The sequence below is a fragment of the Anser cygnoides genome, chromosome 11, assembly GCF_040182565.1.
Source record: "Anser cygnoides isolate HZ-2024a breed goose chromosome 11, Taihu_goose_T2T_genome, whole genome shotgun sequence".
NCBI lineage: Eukaryota > Metazoa > Chordata > Aves > Anseriformes > Anatidae > Anser > Anser cygnoides.
Window position 1 is genome coordinate 3,931,433 of NC_089883.1, and position 24,226 is coordinate 3,955,658.

Below are 24,226 nucleotides of genomic sequence, written 5' to 3' on the forward strand. Positions count from 1 at the left end.
GCAGGTTGTTCTTTGGGGCAATCACCATTTCTGTTAAAAAAGAAGTCTTTTATTTCCCATTGATATTTGTTAGGTTGCAAGGAGAACCGTTCTCCTGCTCCAGAAGGCCCTAGCTGCAGACACAGCCTTGGAAGGAAAGCTTGCTCTCATGGCTACGGCAAAGGAATGGGAAGCACGAGATCTGGCGTGAAGTCCTCCTCCTATTGAAGCCAGTGGGATGTTTGCCATTAGCTTCAGGGAAAGCCAAGATTTCAGTCTGCAGCCAGATCTGCTGGTGTGTTGAGCTGTGCTGTGAGCAGGATCCGAATGGGTTCTTGGTTTCCTGATAAAGCTGCCTCAGCTGCTCTGCTGCAGACAGCTGGTCTCTCACCTGACATTGCTCCCTGCTTGCCTTCCTGGTTTGAAATCTTATTCGTAGGCCAGAAACTCTCTGAGGAAGAGACTGGTTTGCATGCTTTGTGCCTGCTTGTGTTGTCACACAACTGGGGTTTCTGGACATGTCCACCGCCAGAAACACCCCCTCCACTGTGGATTATGGATGGTGCAAGAGGAAGGCATAAAGCAATAGCACAGGGCTGGGATAAAGGGCTTGAATTAATTAAAACGTACGGGATTTGCTCCAGGTAAAGAACTTCAGTCAGCTCTAGAATTAGCTCTCTGTGGTTCAAGAGAATCTGAAAGATATTGTAAGGATGGTGCAGGGATGGGCTTCCCTGCTTCACACTGTTACAACGTCAGGTTTGGGGAGTCTAGATTTTAAAAGCACCTCTTTTTCTCGTCTCTTTTCTTTCAAGGTCAGATGGAATCCTGATTGTGTTAGCAATGGTATAGGAACTCATGAGCCTGACAGAAAACCTTGGTGCTGGAGGTTCGGCTGTGTTATGTAATACATTATGTAGTGCTCCTCTGATGCATTAGAAGGCCTTGTGCCAACTGATGCAGCCTGTGCAGCCTCCATATTTGAAACATTGGCAGGGTTACTGCCCTCCTCTGAAAAGCAGGCAAGGAAGCAAACTCAGAGTGACTTGAAATGACTGCGTTACACCAGGCAGCCCCATTTTGGCCTATACTGGCCCTGCTGTTTTTATTTGAATGGACGCATGGTGGAGCATTTCTATGCCAAGGAAAAAGCCCTTGCAAACAATTCTCACTATTTATATTTCTCCCTGATGAGGATGTCTCTTTCTGTTCATCCTGTGGGTTTGGTCTCTACTGCCCCTTTCTGGAAACAACTGTAAATGCATCTTATCTATTAAAAAAGGCATGAAGTTTATCTCCTGGACCAAAAAGTTGCCCTGGCTTTCCTTCAGGTGCTGTGTTCGAGAGCATCATCTCCTCCTGTCCAACTGTGCCTTGGTTCTCTGGCCATCTGGGACTTGGTCCTATTCTCATGACATGTCCACAAAGAGTAGCTGGTGCGAGCGATTTTCTGGTGAGTTGAAAGCAATACGATACAGTTCCCTCCTTACCGAGCAAGGAGTTTGTAAGTGCAGGTTCTTAAAGTTGAGGTAATGTTGGTCATGTTGAGATCCATAGCTAACAGTTCTACTGTGATTTTCCCAAGCAACTTGAAGCAAAGCAAAAAAAGCAAAGCAAAAGTAGTTCAGTACAATAGCACAGCCCAGTGTCACCTCTTTAGGCACAGAGATTTTTACAGGCAAAGATGCTCTTTCCCCTAGTAATAAATGGGGCAGAATAGGGAGGAAAGCAAAGCAAAAAGTCAAACTATGCAGTATTCTCTCCTGATCGCTTTGTTCCAAACACAACTCTGCAGCACCATTTCCCATCTCTCCCTCACATCATTCTGAGACTGTTCCCCAAGAGTGTCTTATCAATAGATCGTTTCTCAACGTAGTGATTGCCTCTGAGCCAACTTTATTTTCTGGCACAGTGACTGGCACAATGTCTGCATGAATTCTGCACTATCCACTTGTTGCTCTTCTGTGCTGATGTGATCCCCACCAGCTCTCATGTTTCCTAGGGCATGCACAATCAAACAAAATGAATCCAAATAAACAGAATTAGTCCTCATTCTTTCTTAACAGCATGCCTGTGATTTTTTTCCGTTAGTAAACTCAGTCCAGCTACTTTTCCTGGTGTTAATTCACTGTAGCTGCTTACACAGGCTTTGGGTTGCGCATAGCAATGAGATAAGGGGACAGCAATACACTTTCAGCAAAACTGCAGGATGTTTGTGTTTTGAATTTTAATGAACAGGGCAAGTGGGGCGTTTACCTGACCCCACTGCTGCCTGGTTCTGTGTGGTATTCATTTTATTGCTGTTGTCACTTTAATTCTTACAGTAGTTCTCTTTCCACTCCTTTTTTTGCTCCCCTTGTTCTTGTTCTGCTTTCAGCACTCCAAGAGGGACGAAATCAAAAGAGAAGGGCACAGGTCCTGGCAGATTTGATGGTCGAGCATTGTCACCAGCACGCACCCGCTCACCCACACACCATGTTGATAATCTCCTCATGAGCAAGACCCAGAAACCAACTTCTGTCTGACCTTTGTGGAGGAGACTGTGGTGAAACTCCCTGCCGGCGTCTGGGCCCCGGACCTAGAAAGTCTTCAGTGCAAGGTTGGTGTCTACATGGTGAGTCCCATCTGTGGATTGTGAGCAGCTATAAAGGTAGCCTGGTCCCCGCCCCTGCTGTTCACTAGACTGCCTACCCACCAACTGCGTGGCCATGCAAAACGCAAGGGGCTGCAGCTGCAGAGAGCCAACTCTGTCCCTGAGGCCTTCAGCCAACCCTCTGGCTGCCTGGGCGCTGCTCCGGGGCTGGAGGTTGGCTGTGGGGCAGCCCTCAGCCTGCAGCTCGGCTCTGCACAGGGGGCTGCTGGCTGGTGCGCAGAAAGGTTACGGGTGAGATGGGAGCTTACAGGTGAGATAGGAGCTGTACCTGCAGCTGGCAACTGCCTTGTCTTTGACCTGTTCCCTGGGATTGTTCCTTGAAAAGAAAGATCAGCATTTGGCTTTAAGGAGACTTTCCTAGCACTTGCCTCAAAACAAGTGGAAACACCTCCCTCCCCCTTTGGACCAGAACCCTATGCCAGAACAAGAGCTATGGTGTTTTAGTGGGTTTTGTTGTTGGTGGTTTTTTTTTTCTTTTTTCTTTTTCTTTTTTCTTCCCATCTGTGAAGCTTTTGCAGTGGCATTTTCTTCTATTGCTTGAGAAGGTAAGTCCCTGGCACTACGATAAAAGTCCTCCACTGCCCACTGGGGTCACTCTCCTCCTGGTCAATGTGGCCCAGAGGAAAGGGGAAGGTTTTCCCATAAGAAAATATCCATTCCTTGGCTCCAATTAGAGAAGATTTATTGCTAACGATGTTCTTCCTTGCATTTGGCTCAGCTGGGAGCCCGATTAGTTACTTCCCAGTGGCCTTGAAGTGCAAAGCCCATGTTTCTTTAATTTTGTCCAATCTGTCAGATACTTAGGGAAGCAGCTGGGAATATTGTAGAGCAGCTTCTGGCAGTGGAGAGTCCCAGGGAAGGATTGCACTGACTCCTGGTAATTATTCTCAGCCTGTCCATCTACGCCCTGCCTGTGCAAAGACCCAGAGAGCTGCAGCATTAACCAGCAAAGACACAGCCCACAGCAAAAGGCATCATTCAGCTCTTCTTCCTTTTCTCTACATGAAACTGATCTGGCTACTTGTGCTTTGTTTGGTACCTGGTGGTCACGCTGGTAGTGTTTGTGTTACTTTGCTACTGTTCACAGTTTGAAATCACAGCATTACCAGATCATTACAGACAGTCAGACACATCTTTCATTGCTTAATGCTTGCCTACCCCCAGTTCCCAGAGCTGGGATTCAGGCTGTGCTGACGTGCCAACACACTGTGCGGCCTTGGGTGAATCAGTTCGCTCCCCTGGAACTCGGGGAATAGCAGAGGTACCATCACAGCATTGTGTGGCTGCAGCTTTATAAGGCACTTCGAGCTCTTGGGAAAAACAAGAATTCCCTGAGATTATGGTTCAAAGTGAACAGAAGACAACGGCCAACAGAGCAGCTCCTTGGATGTCTTTAATGGTGCTTTGTAGTTTCTGGCATCTTCAAGGGCTTCTTCACTACCTTGTTAATGAAAGGGCAGAGCCAGCTTGGGGCTGGGACCCTTCTCTTGTTCTGTTTGCAGGACTCAGGAGTTATATCAGCCAGGGCCATGCTTAGCCCTAGCTTTTACCGTGTAACAGTTACAAGTGATAAAATCTTAGTTTTCACAATTTTCCTCCCACAAGTTGGTTTAAAGGGAATGAACGCAGATCCTGCTATAGCTCAGTGTATTACTAGCCAGCTCAAATGACTCCCCACTGTCTTTTCTTCTACACAAGACTCTTAATGCCCTAAGTCTTTGCATGTCCTGGCACAAAGCCCAATTGAAGCATGAGCTCCAACAGAAGTTTTAAATTTAAAGCTGTTCTTTTGGCTTCAGATATTCACAGATTGAAGCTGAGAGATGCAATTTGGCTGTTTACTTGCAGATCTGCAACAGCCCTGCTGTGCTATTGCACTTGCCTCCATCAGGCAGTTGTGTTAACAGCACTTTCCAATTAAAGTAACAGCCTCGGTTACAGAAAATGCTTTTCCTATCTGGGCACTTATCTGATTTTACCTTTTTTTTTTTTTTAATTACTCATGTGGCACAGGGCTGTTTTGTTTCCCATCCCTCATTCTAATCCATCCATCATTTTTGGTGGCTGGGCTGGCTTTTGCTGTTTTTTTAATTTCTTGCCATTTCCAGCATTAGCTTGGGCCCACACCACTCAGACACCACGATGGGGAGTGCTGATGTGAAGGACCAGGCAAATCCAGTGCACAAGCAGCTCCTGAAATTCCGCTCACACAGAGCAGTGAAAAAGACAATCCTGCTCTGGAAATAGCCTTGTCTGAAAAATCCCAGAGCCTTGCTGTGTGATTTAGGGCCACTTCCCTGACCTAAATGTTCCTACTTTGAAAACAAAGCTTTTAACACCTTCTCTGCCAAGATCAAGCCTTTTCGCCATTATCTGAACATTCAGAATAAATGGTATCAGATGAACCCTACGTCTTTCTTCCTGGTGCAGCCAAGTAAGAGCATCTTTTTTCATGTCACCTCACTGAAAGTCATAAGCTAGACTCCATCTTGCCTGCATTCCCACAAGCTCGGCAAGGCTGGTAGAGTGGTGAGCAGTAGGGTCTGAACTAAGCCCTGGCATTTTCGTTCTGGCCATATTTGCCATTGCAGACAATGTTCTCGTTGTCTGCCAGTTGCATGTTCTTTGTAACACGAGCACAGACTGCTTGGGCTGGGACTGCAGGAACTGGAGAAAGACCAGGCTCAGTGACAAAAGCACAGGTTTCAGTGCTGACGACCTGTCCAATGAGGCCATGAAGATATCTCTCCGAGGATATGCTTTTCCCATAGCACCATCAGCTGTAGCAGTCACTCTGGGCTTGTGCCCAGCACAGCGACCCTCAAATCTTGGGACACCTCAGTTCCACAAAACTTTGCAAGGGCGCCACAACCACAAGTTCCTGCGAGTTTGACAAGAAAGCAAGGCCTGCTGCTGCCCCCCTGTGTTACTTGCTCACTATTGTTGCCATGCTCCAGTAAAGAGGGGAACCCTACTGGGGAGCGTGGAGAGCCGAGCTAAGCACAGCGCAGCCACTCATGTACTGAGGTCAAAGATCTTGCATTGAAAGACCTTTCTGTTCTCTCTGTTCCTCCTGCAAGCTCAGGGCCTTCCCTGGGGCACCTTACATTCAAGAAACTGCAGAGCGGAATTGGACATGTTTGGAAGTGAGACAAGCTGGAGATAGCAAGGAGGCACGTGACTTGCAGAAAAGCACAGAAAAGTCATCATCCCATTCTGCAAGGATGTGTGCGCGATGATCGGAGACTGCCATGCAATGCTGAGCAATATCAGGTGTCAGCACAGCGTGTTCAGGCTTGTTGGCTCAGACCATGAGGAGCACAGAGTGAGAGACAGCTCTTGGCAAGCTCGGCTCACATGATAAGGTCATTGGAAAGACAAGTGATGCTTTCATCAACCTGCCTTTCCCCAGTATCAGCACCAGCTTGAGCAAGGACTCACTGTATGCTCCTGTAATGTACTGCACGCTGCGTGATGCCAAGGACAAAAGTTTCCTCACAAATATGCCGAAGCAGTGTTTTTCCAACCAGTGTCTCGGTCCCCAGCTCCCATCCTCCTCGGCCACGTCACGTTCCCGTTTTGAACCACTGAATGGAAGATTTAAATCCCCTCTAGATCAGTGGCAGCTCTTGGGCAGAAGGGAGAACAGGATGTATCTACTGGCTAGCTGTTGCTTCCCAACAGTTACAATTTACCTTTTGGGCATTCATTACGGTTCTAATTAGTTTTTTTTCCTTCTGTGCTGGGCAGTACTTTGTTGGGGTTGTACATGCTAATTACACCAGAGTTCATCAGCCCTAGAAGCTGCCTGAAGCCTGGGGTGATAGGTTGGTGCCAGCAACCAAACAGATCGGCCCAAATGGAGCCAGGCTGTGGCTCAGGGGGTCGTGCAGACCGATGGCTCTGATCGTCACTAACGCAGGGTCTTGGAACAGTGGTGCTGCCTGTTTGCCCTGCCTTCACCGAGAACCTTTTTGGCCCTGGCACCATTATCAGGTTGGGCAAAGGGAGCAATGCCTGCGCAAAATGTTGTCCACAGAGTGCCCTAGACACTGCTTAGAGCTCTCTGAGAACATCTGAAGGGAAAACATACGCTGGCAGGGCTTACGTGCTCCGGCAATTGGGGATTGCAAACACATGCTTCAGCTATGCAAGAAATCTTTGACTTGTTCTGAATGCGATTCAGCCTGGGTTTCTTCCCAGGAACATTCCTGTTCTTCACAATTTACCAGTTGCAGGAAGGGGGGTGAAGGGGAGGGATTTTACTAGTACTCAGGATTTTAAGAGTAAGGGAGAGGAAAGGGAACAAATCTTACAGTGCTTTCCCTAGCCAAATTCCTCCAGAAGGACAGGGTGTGGAGTATGGGCTCCAGGATTTGGCACAATCCCAAGAAAATATGAACTGCAAAATTAAAACCACTTTTAATTTGTCATTTGTTTTTATATAAAGAGTAAGTCTCTGTTTTTCTTAAGTAATTCAGTCTCTGCTATCACATAAACCAGGCAGCCCCTGCCAAATGGTGCTGCTTGATAGAAGCCAAGCCCAGAACTAGATCTCTGAGTAAAGACACATTATCTCCTCCAGGAGACGGCAGTGGTGTTCAGATCTGCATTGTGGTTCCCAAGATAAAAGCCTCAATCCTCAGAGTCCCAGTGTATGTGAGAGAGTTGCAAATGTAGTCCTCGTAGGTGAAAGTCATTTGTTGTCTGAGCTGGAGGTGAGTCGATGAGTCTGGGTCCTTATTATAATTCCTGCTATGTTACAAAGGGGAGAGAAAGCTTGCAAGGGCGGACACGGGAGCTGCGCTTCTTCCCTAGAAGAAGTCAGAGGTGCAGGGTGAGCCAGATTGCCGGGCTGCTCCTGCACAGCAGCACAGACATGGGCTTTGTGCTTCTTTCCAGGTGCCACCACCTAACCCGTCAGCTCGTTCCTGAGGCTGCCAAGTTTCAGCCCGAGACCTTTTGAGGGCAGACAACAGCAGGAGTAGCGCTCGTGCATGGAGTTGCCCGTGGCTGAGTTCGGAACCTGCGGAGCTAGACAAGAGCTTCCAACAGGAGACACCATTAAAAGAGGCAAGGTGTAACCCGATGCTACCAAACATGCACTCAGACTAACCTCCATAGCTCAATTAACTATATTAAGTATACACCTATAATGAACTTAATTTCACTGAGGTTTTCTTCCCGGCGTTGTGTGCCTAGTGTACCTAGTTTTTAAACTCGTTGCTGTGTTTGTAATTCAATCATACGTATACATGGTTCCCACATCAGCTTAGTCACGCCAGGCACCAGGGAGAGTATCATTTCATTGCATTTGGCTCATGGTTCTGCCTTTAACACGGGGGGTATCTTCATTGAAATCAGTTGTGCTACGTAAGTCCAAAACCAGAGCAAAGCCTAACATTTGTAAATTATTTGCAATAGAGGCTTTATAATTTTTATAATGCAATGTCCTGAATATGAATGCAGTTGGCTACAGCTGCATTCCCCGTCTCCCAACAGGAAACGCCAAAATAAAGATAGAAAGGAATACTCATCATTATATATATATATATATATATATATATATATATATATACACACATATATGATGCAGTGATACCAGAAATATCAATAGATTCCTCTTGCCTCACAGCACTGTATTACGGTCTTCCCCTATATATGCTAAACTGAACAGGAATAACTGGTTGAAATTAAGAAGCGGATGCTAAAAAGTATTTCTTCAGCTTGTGCTGTATGTGGTGTCAGGGCTGTAGCCGAGTATTCGTGAGGGTTCCCTCCTCCATTTTTTATTGACTGGTCTTCGTTCTACATTTTTCTTGTTAATAGCCCATGTGGCAGAGGAAATGGGTGAATGATTTAACTCTGCCTTGCTTTTATTAATCCCAAATCATGGATCAGGTCACAATTAATGGTGGCCCTGGTGATTTATGAATTGCAATTTTCACTCCTACTAGTGCTGGACTGTTGGAAACAAAGAAAAGAGAAACAAATAAAGATACAAGGAATAGGTGTGAAATGAAAACGCTTCTGAAGTGAGCCTGCAAAAAGGCAAAGCAGAAGTGAGGAGGAGAACAGCAATTCTGGGTCTGAGCAAAAAGAGCTTAAAGGAGTCACAAGGACAATAAAGGAGAGAACCCTATTCTAGTTCATGCTCTTCTGGAAGAGCCAGAACCAAGACCTTCGCTGAAGTTGTGATTCTTTATCAGAATGACATTAACTGTGACATTTCCCAGGAAGGAATTTGCATCCATGTGAATGCTGGCTGGTGCCCAGCATCACGGACACTGCTACTTGGGATTAAGGAAAAGACTTTTCAGTTCCGTTGCCCTCTGCGTTGACATAAATCAGGAGTAGGAGGATTTTTTTCTGGAATTCAGGGGACATACGACAACTGTGTTGGTTAAATGTGTACAATGACAGAAGCATTCAGCTCTCAGACAGGCTTCAGTTGTTCGTGGCTTTGCAGCTCTCACAATATATCTGTGGACAACAAAAACATCCTAATGGTTTGGCATGACGACGTCCCCCATGCAGCTGGCCTGGAGCCAACATCAGCTCTCCTACAAAACAGGCAGTTGTTTCTTGTTAAGAACTGTTATGTTCTCCATATTGACCACAATTTGCATAAATTCAGCTTCAGCAGTAACAAAGCCGCCGAGCAGGCGTGTCCCTCAGCTCAGTCAGGGACTGGGGCTGCACTGATCCATCTGCTGATTGCTCGCGTCCTACGGCGTCTTTCTGCTTCGGTTCGAGCAAGCTTGGCTTATGCACGACACGGTGGGGAGCAGTGGAGCTTGGCGGACCAGAAGGGCTGCGCTGCTCTGCACTGCAGAATTGAGCTGTCCTGCCGTGAACTGAAATGGTTCAGAAAAGGCCGGGGAGTCAGCAAATGCTGCTTGGGAATGACACGAGGCTGAACGTGAGCTGCTGCAAACGGAAAGATCAGTGGAGGATGCTTACACTGAAAAAGCCTGGAAACGGCAGATAATTCTCTAAAATGTTCTGGAAAGCCTCCCATTGTGGTGCTTTTTTCAGTAAAATAAATCTTCGTTGTATTAATTAACTAATAGTGGAATAATCCCACTCTGCTAGGTGCAGAATTCTTACTGAAGTGAGAACAGGTATAAGTTAAGGTAAAATAGGATCGTTTGAAGGTCCGCAGAGCTGAAAAGGCAGGGCAACACTCAGTGAATGGCTTCTAATTCCCTGTGGGGTCTGGTAAATCCTACATCTGCTGCTTGCCTTTTAGGCCGGGTTTTGCAGCTTAACCCTGGCAGGCAGCTAAGAACCACACAGCCGCTCGCTCTGCCCGGGTTGGATGGGGGAGAGAATCAGAAAGGTGGAAGGGCGAGAGCTCAGGGGTTCATACAGACAGCTCGCTAGGTGAAGAAAAGCACTCCGAGGAATCCCTTTGCCTACTCCCCGTCGGCAGGCAGGTGCTCAGCCACTCCAGGAAAGCAGGGCTCGTCACACGTAAGGGTTTCTTGGGAAGACAAACGCCGTCACTGTGAACGCCCCCCTTCCTCCTCCTTCACCCCAACTGTTCCTGCTGAGCATGGTGCCGCACGCTATGGAGGGGCCCTTTGGTCAGCCCCCAGCTGCTGGCGCACCCCCGGCCCCACGGCGGGGCAGCACGAGGAGCAGATGGGGCCTTGGCTCTGTGCAAGCACTGCTCTGCTGCGACTAAAACATTGGTGTTATCACCACCATTTTCACCACAAATCCGAAACGCAGCATCATACAAAGAAAATTAACTCTATCCCAGCCAAAACCATGGCAATAGGCACCCCTTGTTCCATACCACTTAGGTGGTGCTCAGGCCCCAAGCTTTACAATGCATCTTCATTAATCAGTACCCTGTGATTAATACCCAGATATCGTTCCCTTCATCTGTAGACCGCCCCACGAATAGTCCATAAAGCATCCACCAAGTCCTTTTAGTCCAAGGCTTAGATTCTGTTACGGTGGTCGCTCAGGACAAGCGAGGCAGCGCGTTGTGTGGAGTTACTGGGCACTGTGATCCATTCACAGCGTGGATTTATTGCGGACAAACCGGGAGAGCAGAGTCACCTCACGGACCTTCCTCTGGGCAGTGCCAGAAGCCAAGAGGAGTGCAGAGCCCACCTGGAGCAGTCGCAGAGCCGTGGCACGGGAGGGCACCGCTCTGCTCCCAGCACTGAGCTGGGGACATTGGCGCTGTGCACGATGTCAATGATGCAAACCCAGACGCAGCGGGCGCGTTTTGGGGCAAAAAGTGTGGCAGCCCTTCGTGCTTCTGAGCAAAACCTCCTGGCCCTCCCTCACCAGAGATCCTCACACGAGCCCTCGGGGGCAGCCGGCGCCTTCCTGCGACCAGCTGCGACGAAGGACTTCTCCTCGCCCCCACCGCGGCCTCGCACGTGGAAGGCGTCGGAGGCCTGTGCCGGGGCTGTCGGAGCGACGCGCCGCCAGGTGGGACAGCCCAAGGAAAGCACGGCGCCGCGCAGCGGAGGAGAAAGGCCGATTTTGGTGAAAACCACAAAATCGGGCAGCTGGAGCCCGGCTGGCGAGGGAGCCCCTGGGGCGAGCGGGTGTCACCGCGGGGTGACCGCACGGCGCCGCGTTCATGTGGTGGGGCTCCCCGGGACCCCTTGGGGCCGGGACACGGTGATGGGCGCCGAGGGGTCCCAGGGCACCCTTGGGTGCCCCACGCCTCAGTTCCACCACCACCTTGATGGGTATCAAAGGGTCCCAGGGCACCCTTGGGTGCCCCACAACTGCCGTGACGGGTGCTGAAGCGCCTCAGGGCACCCTTGGGTGCCTCACACCTCTGCTCTGCTGCACACCCTGCGTGAGGAGAGGGCGAAGCCGCCATCACCTCAGCCAGGGAGGGGCTGGGACCAGGACAGAGCCCCCAGCCCGCCCGGCGGCCGTGTGCCCCCGCTGAGGGACCACGCTGTGAGATCCCGCTGCGGCCGCCCCCGCCAGGGGGCGCGGGCCCTTTAAGCAGTGCCGCGGTCCCTTTAAGCGGCGCCCTCCCGCCGGCCACGTTCCAGCGCTCAACCGACCTCGCTGCCTCTCCGCTCTCCCTCCTCCCATTGGCCGGCTGGTGCTGAGGTCCCGCCTTCCGGCGCTGCCAGCCAATGGGAGGGAGGAGGGGGAAGAGTGGAGGTAGGTTGAGGTGCGCGGCCCATGGCCGGAGAGCGGCGGCGGCTCGGTGAGGGGAGGGGGAGCCCTGAGGGAGCGGGGCGCTGAGGGGGGCGGGGGGCGCTGAGGGAGCCTGAGGGGCGCTGAGGGGGCCGGGGGTCGGAAGGGGGTAAGGGGAGCCCTCAGATAAGGACCCGCCGCTGCTTTTAGGCCTCGCGGCCGCAGCCGGGTGCGGCTGGAGCCGGCCTTGAAGAGATAAAAAGTAAATTGTGTGGTACCGAACTGCGGGTCCGCGCGTGGGGGCGCCGAGGGCTCGCGGGGCGGCGGCACGGAGCGGGGCTCTGGGGGACGCCCGCCGGGCTGCGGCCGTCGCCGAGGGCTCCCGGGCCGAGTGACTCCGTTTGTCTGCTCGGTTAGTCGCTTGTATGTAAAAGCTGACGGGCCGGGAAACAAACGCTGGTTTTACGTGAAACGTAAGCGCGTGGTTTTGTCCCAGGTGCCGGCGCAGAAGATGAGGCTGAACGAGGGCCGGCCGAGCCCCTTCCAGGCCCCCGTCAGCGTGCGCGGCCCGCCGGGCCGCCAGCTCCACGTCTTCCCCGGCCGCAGCCCGCCCGGCTCGGAGGAGAGCTCGGAGGAGGAGCTGAGCGCCATGGAGCTGCGGCCCCGCGGCAGGGAGCAGCAGCGGCGCGGCGCTCCTCGGGACGGGGCTGGGGACGTGGTGCTCCTGGAGCGGGAGGTGGCGGAGGACGACACTCTGAACAAGCTGGCCCTGCAGTACGGCTGTAAAGTAAGGGCCGCGGCTGTTTGCTCTGCTTTAATTGCTTTACGGGTCTTTTGCGGGTGGCTTACCTTCCGGGTAACCCTCGTCGCTGTCTAACAGCGTTTTCCCAAGGTATTTCAGGGACGGGGTCAGTACCTGGGTACGGGTGAGCTGCAGAAGGGCTCTTTTCAGCCGGAGGGCCGAGGAAGGTGCCATCCCCACGCCCTGCCTGACCTGGTTTCCTGTTTAATTTGGGTGACTAAGCGAAGCGTAGCAGTCATGATTCGTATTTACTTAGTGAGGGCAAAAAGTAGGGAGCTGAGCACAGATGTGCGGGTGAGAGCCCTGCTCACGGGGGGATGCAGGCTTTGAAGGAACAGGGCAACAAAGTGCCGCTCCGATGGGGCCTGGGTCGGGATGCTTCTTCTGTTTGTTTTAGAAAGGCAGGAGCTCGCATATTGCAGAGGTGGGCTTAGAGGAGCAGAGATGCCAAAGTCCAGATCACAGAGTCCCTGTGCTGTCCAGGGGTGTAAGTTTTGGTTGTTCCCTGCAGCACCCAGAAGCGTGAGCAGTTCAGCCATCTGCAGGCAGACAAGAGTGCACGTGCACAATGAATTTTCTCTGGAGTTGGAACATACTAAAAAATATTATCTTTGTTCCAAACTGGTGAGTTTTATGGGAAGAACTCTTGAGAACTTTAATTACCTGAACATTAGACATACCCCATTGGTTAGCAGTTAAAGCTGTATATTTAGAGCCTCCTTTATCTGCCAGCTAGACTGTGATTAAAAAGTTCCATGATGCAAACAGTTGCACAGTGACCTGGTTGGGGATAATGGCACAGAACTGGCTGAACTGCTGCAGTGCTGTTGCAGTCTGTCTTGCTTAATAACAGCTGTGAGGTACAGCTGAAGCAAGAGGGCTTGGAGGAATTGCGACAGTTCCTCCCCTCCCATTCCCTTAGAAACAAAACCAAAACAAAAAAGCCCTTCTGGTTCCACTGCTGAGCTGGTGCTTGTGAGGAAGAGCCTGGTAGGGCTTGAGCAGGCTTTGGTGGGAACCAGTAGAGCAGTGAGACCTCAGAGGCACAGCAGATGACTTCCGTGTAGCGATATGCTCCTCTTCCAGCACCAGCAGTTGCATGGCTGTTGCCACTTACACCAAATCATTGCAGTTCCGTGAACTCAGACAATTCTGAACAACTCCTGGTTTATGTCAGGAACCATACCAGTGTGCCCCGTGATGTAACGTAACGGGGGGCTCGGTCCTGCCTCTCACATCCCTCTGTTTGCAACGCTCTCAGAGGCCGATTGCTTGTCTGGTGGGGACGGGGAGCTGAGGGGGGCTAGGGTGGCTGTGTCCTCCAGCAGAAGGAACATCCTACTGCCCCCCCGCTTCCAGAACACACACTTCTGACCTGCTCTGGTTTAACTGGAGAGAGAGAAATCCTTATTGCTGGAGACCTGTGTACCCGCTGGCCCTGACGTGATACAGTTTGGGTGTATTTCTTGTTACTTGCACAGTTAAGCAGCTCCTGTAAGGGCACTGAGATCTGTAACTGCAAAAGTCCGTGACTGTTCAAAACTTCCAGGATGAGCTTTTCTAAAATCAATGACAGTTTGTCATCGGGGCCTATTTGGGGCGGGGGCACTGAGGCAGTGCAAAGAGTAGTTCTGTGTGTGCTGTAGATAACTTGGCAGAGATGCGAGGCACTTGAAACTTCTCCTTTTCACTCTTGACCATTTATAGTCTGGGCCTGGCTTTGGCATTGTTCTTAGTTGGGACAAGAGGAGCTCGCTGCAGCCAAAAATGAGTACAAAAAAAATGGCCTGAATGGCTTGCGCAGCCTCGTGCTCTTGCATTCTTGCCATCAGCTTTGTTGGTGCGGTGTGAGTGCTGCTCCCGTTCCTGGAGCTTCAGCACAGCATCGCAGCGCTCGGCTGCAGCCGCTGCGGGGGATATTTGCTGTCCCAATGATCTGTCTTTGTTGGAACAAAAAACCCTGAAGCATCGCCTCAGTTAGGATGCTTTGTGTCAGCTTGTTATTTCCTGACAAAATAACGTTGAAGGGTTTAACTCCTGATGTTAGGGACAAGCTGCCAGGTGTCTGCCCCCGCAGCTGAGGGTTCCCTTGGCTTCAGGGCCACCAGACGGGGCTCTGGGTTAACCATCCCGTGTTCAGGTGTCTCCAGCTTCGCAGAGCAGACAGGAAAGGCTCTGCACCGCACTAAGCCACTTGCAGCCAGGGCTTGTTTTCACCTCAGGCTGGTGCTCGCAGCCTGGTTTTGTAGCCAACTCATTTCAGTGCTGGTAACAGGTTGGGTCGTCTAAACTAATCCTGGTGTCCTCTTCGGGTCCTGCAGGTGGCGGATATCAAACGCGTCAACAACTTCATCAGGGAGCAGGACCTGTACGCGCTGAAGTCCATCAAGATCCCGGTGAAGCCCCACGGGCTGCTGACGGAGAGCAGCAGGGAGCTGAGGCCGGCCCCGGCCCCGCGCTGCCCCAGCGGCGTGACGCTCGTGGACCTTCCGGAGCCCGAGGCCAGTGCCAGCGGCTCGGAGGGCAGCCGCCTGAGCGACTACTTCAAGGGGATCGACCGGAGCATCCAGGAGGCCGTGCAGGCGGAGGTGCAGCTGAACGCCGAGTACTGCACGGAGGCGCTGGACAGGCCGCTCTGTGAGTCGGGGAAGCGGGAGCCCAGCACTGGTGCGGACTGGGGGATCCAGTGGTGGAACGCAGTGTTCATTATGCTCCTGATAGGGATTGTCCTGCCGGTATTTTATATCATCTATTTTAAAACCCAAGAGAATGGCCCGGCAGCCCATACCTCCAACACAACACTAACCTCAAACATCTCAGCAGATGGATTGGAAGGGAAACCACTACAAAGCTCAGATGTAGCAAAAAATCCGAAGGGGGAGGTGCAGCCAAACACAGCCTCTCCTCCCAGCACTGAGGCCCATAAGCCTGTTACTCTGCCACGAGCGCAATCGGGGGGATAACAGGACAGAGATTTTTTTATTATTTTTTTAAAGTAGCTGACATTGTAGTCCTGAACTCGACCGAACCTGAGGTGATGTGATTTTATGGAAGAATAAGAATGCTTTGCCTGTAAAGATCAACAGGCAGCTGGCTTAACACTTGTGAACTCTGTTGAGGGGAAGTATTTTAAAGCAATTACTCCTGTTTGCTGCAGGTATTTCTTACGAATGGCCTTGTTGAAGAAGCTGAGCCCTTTACTGCTGTGACACAGTGCAGAATTAGTGTGATGGGAAAGCTGGCGGCTGTTTGTGTTGTAAGAAAATATTTTTTGCTTAGAGTAGAAGGGGGGACTCTCTTTCGCTGAATTGTCGTTTTTCTCTCCTGCAGACTGGCAGTCTGGGTGTACCTAACCTTAAAGCAGTGACTTTTAGGGCGTTAGCTGAGGTGTGCCACAGCATGAGGACGCTGGGGGGTGACTCCTGAGTCCAGCTGTGTGCACAAACGCTTCCGCTGTGGACGATTCCAGCCCCACATGGTGGTGGCTGAGCTTGGAGCTTTTCTCCTGGAGGAAACCCTTCAAGAGACTGTGTGGGCGCTGCTGTCTTACAGGCAGAGCTCCTCACAGAATCCGTGCTTATGTCAGGGTTCAGCTCGTCCGGAGCAACTGCTTCAGTGTGGCAGCAGGCGTCCAGGCGGAGCTGTCGAGTGGTGGTAGGCCTGTGGTGCATGGTGCGCCCTTCTCCAAGGCTCACGTGGCGCGGGGAGGTCTAGCTGTTAGCTCCTTCTCTTCTTAACTCCTGGATGGTGCAGCCCAAACACCCCCGTGCAGTCCCGGAGTTCCTTGTTTGTAGCCTTCAAGGGAGAGAGCGCTGCCAAGGTGACTTTATTTGCGAAGCCCTACGCTATTTAGGTGGTCACATAGAGGTGTATGAACCCTGGTGAAGCTGCTGGATGTTGCACGCGTCTGTTCACTCCTGATGTTTGCATTAGAAAGCGGCGTGCAGAGGAAGGATGAAGGAAGCTGTGGAGGCTTGTGGATGGCCAGAAGCTGGCTGTAAGCCAGGGGTGGTGCTGTTTAGGACGGGTCAGAAAACAAACACTACATGCTGGAAGGGAGCAGAACAGGCACCTGCGGGACACGAGGCTTTGGGGAGTTTCACTGCACAGAGTTGGCCTCAAAACGTTAATTCAGCAACTTCAGGGACGACAGGCAGAGGTAAACGCTCTCCTAGAACTAAATGCTGAGGTGTTTCTGCAGCACGGTTGCATGAAACCCACCGGGAAGGGCCGGGGAGTAACGGGGTAGCAGCCAGCTGGAAGCGGCTCTGCCTGGCCGGACGCTTGTGTGGGGTCTTGGCTTGTCCCAGCTGCTCAGCTGGGGGCTGAGGACGGGGTTGGCCCGGCCGCCTCGCACTGCATCGGCTCCTCCCCCCCGGTGCTGTGTTTCAAGCACGGCGCTGCCTTACACAAGGGCAGAATCCACCTGCCTGGGGCTGCTCAGGCCAGCCCTGAGCTGCTCAAGGGATGAGCGCCTCTTATGAGCCCTGCAGCGGGGGCAGCACTGCTGGGGCCTGCAGGCTGGTGGGGGGGGGGGGGGGGGGGGGGGTAGCATTGCTGAACATCAGGCACGGTGCTGAGTTTTTGAAAGCCTTTTTTGTTGCTTCTGAAGCTCTGTGAGCAAAAGCAAGGCTGGGTGAGTGCTGCAGCACAAGCTGGTGGTGTGCAGAGGTAATCCCTGCCTGGCCTGAGGAGGAGCAGCCTGACAGGTTTTTTTTTTTGTTTTGTTTTGTTTTTTTAACAACAAATGCTAAGGGGCGAGGACCATTACACAATCCAAGCAGAACCGTGTGGTGTTAACCCACCACCCTGGGCTTCCTGCAACCTTCAAAAAAAGCGCTCAGGGCAGCCTGAGGGAACCTGATTTTTGCAAATGAGGCACATAACATAGCTTGTACTGAAAAAAAAAACAAACCTTGTATTTTCTTCTGTGAAGGAAAAAGTATCCCTCATGGTTGGGGAGGGGGTAATTACTACATTTTTTAAATAAAGGAAAATGAAATAAAAGCACAAGGGGCACTTAACCACCCCAGCCTATGCGTGTTTTTTTTTTTTTTTTGGTGTGTGTGTTTTGTTTTTTTTTGGTGGTGGTTTATTGTTGTTACCAGGAGCTGCTCTATGGGTATGTATGTATGCTGGGTCTTGCAGGAGCCAGCACCTAGCAATGGACCCTTTAATCTTGTTGTCTCGTGTATAACCATTTGTTTTCTAGGCCGTGTCCCGCTGCAGTCAGTGAGGGCAGCGCTGCTGCTGCCGCCTTACTTCTGCTTTCAGAACGCAGACCCAGGACCAGAGCCGCAGCCGTGCAGGACCCCACTGTGTTGAGTGCTGCAGTGTGCAGGAGAACAGGGCGCAGCAGGTGCTGCAGCAGCAAAAGGAAGCATGACCCTGAGGGAGGCAGGCAGTAAGTTTTTGCCCTGGGCTCATGATGCTGACTCTACCTTGGGCTTTTATTTAAGGTTCTGCAAGCATTTTGTAGCAGGTGGCTTAGAGCAATCCAGCTCTTAGTTTGCCTAAAAAACTAAGTTCCTATTGATTAAAAGCACTACCTATGGCTGCAGCTTAAAGCCGGTACATCAAGGCAAGCTGATGAGTATTTCAGATCCTGGGGACAGGGAGGAGAAGCGCACTAAGTCACACAACACCGTGCTCTGCAAATACGACAGAGGCTGGAGTACACAGTAAAAGCCAGTATCTTTACTTTAGTGAATGCAGGATACAAATATTTTACAACAACCTCTAGCATTTTTCTTAACCATTTGATAAAAAGTTCACTAGAATATTTATTGTATATTGAAGAAAAAACAACACATTCAGGGAAAAAATTGAGATTAACTTATTTTTTTCTTAAAAGATTCGTCTCAAGGATGGCAACAAAGTCCAGCTTGTGCCGCCAAACGGCTTATCATCATTAAACCGTGAACAGCTTCTTTGTGAACTGTTGACTACAAACATTTACCAAATACATAAATCTCTTTTAAAAAAGCCATTTTAAATATAGCAAAGCAGTGTTCTCTTGCACAGCAAAGTGAAGAAAGTTTCTACTAAGATTTAAATGTTTACATTTGTTAAGTCTTTCTTTCACATTCTAATTTAACGTCTTTCCATGATCAATTGTTAGGAGTTATTATGTTCCTTATTTACTATGTATTTCTTGTGCGCACAGTAATTCGCAAGTTTCTGATGCATTAGTGTCCTTTAAGTGAAAGGAAAGGCTAAAGCATTTTTATCTGACGAATCCCTGATTACATGTGAATTTTTAAATACTATAGTGAGAGCTCAAAGATGGAGAGGTGATTTGTCACAATAGAAGATAAAAATCTTAAATCATTCAGACTTGAATGGGTTCAAACTAGGATTGGATCCACTTGCAACGTCATTCAATATATTTACTTAATTAAAAAAAGTATTTTTCAACTGTTGAAATATCTGTGCTATGTCTTTTTATAAAACTTTTTTTTTTTTTTTACAATTCCTAAAAAAGTATGTTCCAAAGTTCATTACTCGTTACTAAAAATCAGGATTCCCATTTACTTAATGGCATGAAATTCTCCCACTGACACAGGAGGTCTGTGAAAGACTTGTTCTGCCGAGTCTGTTGGAGGGGTTTGGGCAACACGTTAACAGTCCCAGGATCAGTTCTTCAGAACCATTTTGTTTGTTTAAATTCACTGGTGCAATTTCAATACAAACTCTAACCCTTATGTAGCTTTTTTCTTTAAGAAAACAGCAATAGTACTTACTGTTTAAAAACCTGCATAGAAATAAAGACTATTGAGATACAGTCAGCAAAGCCATCTTATAAGGCACACAAGAAAATAGACAGTAAATGTGAATGCAGAACTCCCACTCAGATGTACAGCAAAGTTCATAGATGTGCATAAATAATGAAAAAAAAAATCACATAACTTTTCAAAGCATTAAAAGGTTCTCTGTAGTGGTAAGTGAATTCAGTCACTTTGGAAATTGAATTGCTGTTAGAAAAGGTCTCATTTTCCTGTCGGCTTCTGCAAACTGATAACGAACTGCAGCGAATGGAGAATGATTTCCACAGTTAAGTGGCTGAAACAAATTGAAACCTGTACGACTTCAGAGGTTACCATGACAACACGCGGCGGGTTTTAGAAGCTGTACGTCCTAACTTTGTTCTTCCATCACACATTAAAGCAAGCAGCCAAGATAGCTGTCCACACCGGATTTTCATTTCTCATACTTCTTTCTTACAGTAGCAAGTGAGTGATTAAGAAAAAAAAAAAGCCAGATTTTATTTTATAAATAACAGGGATTACTTTAAAGGGGTTTCAGGAATAACACAGCACTGTAGTTTTTCTCCCAGAACTACCCGCAGCAGTGAGATTCACTAATACCTACTCCCTGTGGTTCCCAGTACAAAACAACACGTGCACAGGGAGATGAGATGCACGGCACAGAACTGGAATCAGATTTCTACAAGGCGACAACGCTCCGTAACGCAAAACCACTCGCACCCAGCCAGGTCGCACAGCCTGCGACACCAGGCTCTTGGCTCCTGCGGCTGCTGCTCACACCCAGCCTTCACCACCGCTCGCCCACTGCCCTGCCCAGGGCCTAGAAGCCAAGGGCAGGCAGCACTGCCCTTTCCCTCCTCACCCTTCTCCTTACAGCACACCTAGGCTGTACAAACCCCTCGGTAACGCCACACGGTGAATCCAAGCCCAAACCAAACTTCTCCTCACCAGCTGTGACAACACCACAGGCCTCTGGATTCCTTGCTCTATTGGATGGAAGCAGCAAAGAGGAACAGCGCATTTAATTCTGAAAGCTGAGCTTTCATCCCAAACCACTTACCACTTAAAAAACCTTTTGTGCTCATCTGATATGTGTTATTTCCCTATCATAAGAAATTAGGTCAAGTTTTTTCCACTGTTTTTTTTTCCTCCTCAGAAGAGGCAGTTTTAAAATGATGCCTTAAAATGTGTTGTAACAGATTTTTTATATTTATGCAGGATGAACTTAACACCGGATTTTTTTTTTTGCCACTTTGCTATTTATATACATATATATAAAATGTATAATGAAGCTTAACCATACAGCACAGAGATTACAATTTAACGGCACACATTCACCACCAGTGAGGGGGACAACCCCTTTATACACCCTCTGAAAAATCTGGATAATAATATTAATAATAATTAAAATCCAAAGAAAGTACAGTATATTTAACAAAATAGTAAATATTAAACAGTGAATACTCTACTTAATAAGGACCTCGCCTTTTTCAAGTTGGCGTCAATCCACAAAAATATACTTTTTAATCTGGTGAACGTACAATACATAGGTACTTACACCAAAGGTGATAATATATTTAAGATGCTATATACACAAAGAGTTTGGCTCAAATTTAAATTTACATATAAGTGTTCATGGCTTATTTTTCCCCCAAGGTTCCGCCTGCAAGTTTTTCCTTTTCATCTTTGAAAGCAAAAACTAGAAAGTCAAAATAAGATAAAACTATACTCTACAAAAAAGCTACAACATACAGCTTTGGCTTATATAAATAATTCATAGCAGAATGTGTTCAAAAGTACTGTATATAACTTTATATATAGTCTTCAATTCATTAGGGTATTGTTTTCTTTAATATAAAATATACATGAGCTAAAATCCGTTTCTATATTTTTCAAAGGTATGAACGTAAAAACAAATTTGTCAAACATATTCCAATTATAACTTAATATATTAATTTTATTTTGTTAATGTTCTATTTTCTAGGCTAATATTTTCTGAATATTTCATGCGAGTTCTCTATGTCTCTCTTTCACTCATTAAAAAAATCACTTCTTTGACCCAATACACTATTTTTTTGCACGTGCAAAACAGGGTTTTTGTTTTTTATGTTTTCTAGCATCAGCCCTTCTCCATGCACCCTCTGCAATAGAGACCCATGCCAGGTTGGGTAATATAAAGGTCATTTTATGTACAGTATTGCTTTCTTCTTCCTGCTTTTCTACTGCTCTGCTGCTACAAAGCATTATTTCTTAACTACAAGTAACCATACAGCTTTAATAAAACACACAGGGACATTACTACAGGCGAGCCCTCTTGGTTTCTGCAATCTAGTGTGGTAGGATTATAATACGGGTACAATGTTTCTTTGCAAAACAGGTTATATTATTAAAACAACAAGTCCAGGTAAGTGCCAGACTAGATCAATACCTATAGGATTGTTCTGTTACATTTTACCATGGGACATCTGCAGCTATACAAGAAGTTTGTAATAAGTGCCTGATGATTTTGTGTATGCTACACACACTAGCACATATATATGCATGTGAAGATATATATATGCATGTATGTATATACATATAAATATACTTATTTCATGTCCTTATTTATAAATTTAGATATGTCAGGACAGTTCATTTTGAGAACACAAAACTGAAGAGGCAACACTGCAAGTTTATGTCACCCATGTGTCCATCCTCATTCGTTTTACCGATGGACTCTCTCTATCTTCTGAATTTGGTGGCCTTCCCAGCACCACAGGTGAATGGAAATCGCTCCGTGGGTCTTCCCGGTCGCTGCCGTCGTAAGAGCTGCTGGAGCTGCTGAGACTGTCAACAGGAGAGCGACCCATTTCCTGACGCGACTGCTGCTGCTGCTGCTGCTGTTGCTGTTGTTGTTGTTGTGGCTGCTGCTGTTGCGGGAACCCAGAGGGAGTTACACGGTCCCGGGGAGGTGAAATTGGTTCAGATTTTATGTTGATGTTTTGGTTGGTATTAATGGATAAATTTGAACCCTGAGATAGCTGGCTGCCAGTACTGGGAAAAAGAAAACCAAAAGGAAGAAATAAGAAAACACAAGAAAGGAAAAGAAAGTGACAATTCATGCGTCTGTGGGATGGCATTGTCTTGTGGTTCAACACCCGCAAAATGAGCACGTAAATAAACGCAGCTTACTGAGGGGAAGAAACAAAGTTGAAAGAAAGCATCAGTTAAAGGTCTGAAGTACACTTATAGAAGCTAAAAAACAAATATCTCATGTTTCCAAACATTAAGGCTAACTGCGTAGGTGACTCTCCTGCAAAAAGATGGGCCTGGAGGGGCCCAGCTTGTCAGCTTCAGTACTGAACTGACAGAAAGGATAAATAACAGAAATCATCATTGCTCCTGCAGCCAATGGGCAAACTTGAAAGGCAACAAACACATCAGCAGCAGAAACAAAGTGGTCTCGTGCCAAGTATTTCCCAGCGCAGAGAAATCAGCTTGAAAGCAGAAGTGCCCAGCGGGATGCCGTACCGTAACCTCATCGCGTTTACTTACACAAGAGAGCTGAGGGTTGCTGGACCGAGGTGGTGCTGCTGCCAGGCAGATACCTGCCCTAGGGACAGCATTCCTGGGGAGTTAAATCCCTGCAAGGCAGACAGGTCTGCACTAGTCAAGGAGTAATCTAAGAGGGAAAAACAAAGAAACAAGAAAGTAATTAACAAGTTTATTTATAATATATATATAAACACACACGCATAAATATGTGAGTGCATAGGATACACTCATACACGAACATAAAGGCTTTCTACCCAAAACAACAAGGCAAGTGACCCAAAGGCATTCGCAGGTGAAAACTCTGATACCCAGAGAGAGTCCTCCTAACTTCATGTGGATCTCAAAAGGACATGCTTCTAAACTCACGGCTGCAGCTTTCATACATGCACACACACACACAATATAGACACATCTTAAGAGTACAACAAGTATTTGCATTTCTGAAGATTTTTTTAAAATGAAACAAAAAGGGGAGAACCAAGTCACGAGAAAGGAATGGTGTTTCTTGCACTGAACTCACCAAGAAAATCCTGGCTGCGGTTCAGTTCTAGATAAAACGTGCTCCAGATGGGAGGCAGCAGTTGCTCAGACAAGGCGCGCATACCTTCTGGCTGCCTCATCTGTTGCGGAGCAGTTCATCGCCCTACAGCCCATACCCAAAGCAAGGGGCGAAGCAGCGCGTGCTGCTGTTGGCCTGGCTGCCAGGCACAGCAGGGCTGTGGACGGCAGGGGCAGCACAACCGGAGGCACTGCAACCGGGAGCCTGAACGACCCCTTCCATGTCATTTGTGCAGCTCTACTGTAAAGCACCACGTGCTCCCTCTTCCCACAATAGACTGGTTATTTTATGTCTGATTAAATTGTCATCTCTGTATCAAATAAACAAAAGAAACCTCTATTTTGAAGGCATAATATCATTATTTAGAAATACAATTTAAACGGGTAATAGAAAAGCAACATGCTCCTAATCACCAGTGAATGACTGGATGTTGGTTTTGGCTATGCTGTAATGCTTAGACAGTTCTCACTTTTTGTTCACACATGGGAAGTTATTTTCATTTTATCATTATCACCCCTTGCTTTTCTTTCAGGTTTTAAAACACTTCTCTGCTTTTAATTATCTTGTAACATAGCTTCCTTAAAATAATTTCTGGTCTCTAGAGAAAGAGACAAAATGCCAGCAGCCAAACTTTACATTGCCCGCTGATTAACCAAAAATTCCACTTAAGTAGGGTTGTTCATTGTTTAAAAATGTATGTCCTTGCATTGTCCTAAAACGCCCAAACCATTACGATTTCTCTCTCTTGAACAGCTTCCCCATTCCCATCCATCAACTTGTTTTCTGTGGACAGTTCCTAGGTT

The 24,226-nt window shown here is 48.3% G+C and overlaps 2 protein-coding genes across 13 annotated transcripts in view; one reads left to right on the forward strand and one right to left on the reverse strand.

Moving 5' to 3' along the window:
- The first annotated feature begins 2,356 nt into the window (after positions 1-2,356).
- Positions 2,357-17,587, forward strand: LYSMD4 (LysM domain containing 4). 6 transcript variants are annotated; one of them, XM_067003695.1, is made up of 4 exons: positions 2,357-2,578; positions 7,535-7,705; positions 12,258-12,548; positions 14,885-17,587. In XM_067003695.1, exons 3-4 carry the CDS (start codon positions 12,273-12,275, stop codon positions 15,524-15,526), a joined length of 918 nt encoding a protein of 305 aa, XP_066859796.1. In that variant the 5' UTR covers positions 2,357-2,578; positions 7,535-7,705; positions 12,258-12,272; the 3' UTR covers positions 15,527-17,587. The 6 variants fall into 6 exon arrangements, with proteins under 6 accessions (XP_066859796.1, XP_066859797.1, XP_047932313.1 ...); XM_067003696.1 differs by lacking the exon at positions 2,357-2,578 and having other exon boundaries at positions 7,131-7,705; XM_048076356.2 differs by lacking the exons at positions 2,357-2,578; positions 7,535-7,705 and adding an exon at positions 11,699-11,831.
- A 651-nt stretch (positions 17,588-18,238) lies between these two features.
- Positions 18,239-24,226, reverse strand: part of MEF2A (myocyte enhancer factor 2A) — an 87,881-nt gene continuing 81,893 nt past the window's right edge. For all 7 annotated transcript variants that reach the window (XM_067003682.1, XM_067003683.1, XM_067003684.1 and 4 more), the window contains 2 exons: positions 22,865-22,991; positions 18,239-22,363 (listed from right to left, as the gene is read on the reverse strand). In XM_067003682.1, coding sequence (XP_066859783.1) covers positions 22,003-22,363; positions 22,865-22,991 — 488 coding nt within the window. In that variant the 3' untranslated portion in view covers positions 18,239-22,002. The remainder of the gene's footprint in view (positions 22,364-22,864; positions 22,992-24,226) is intronic.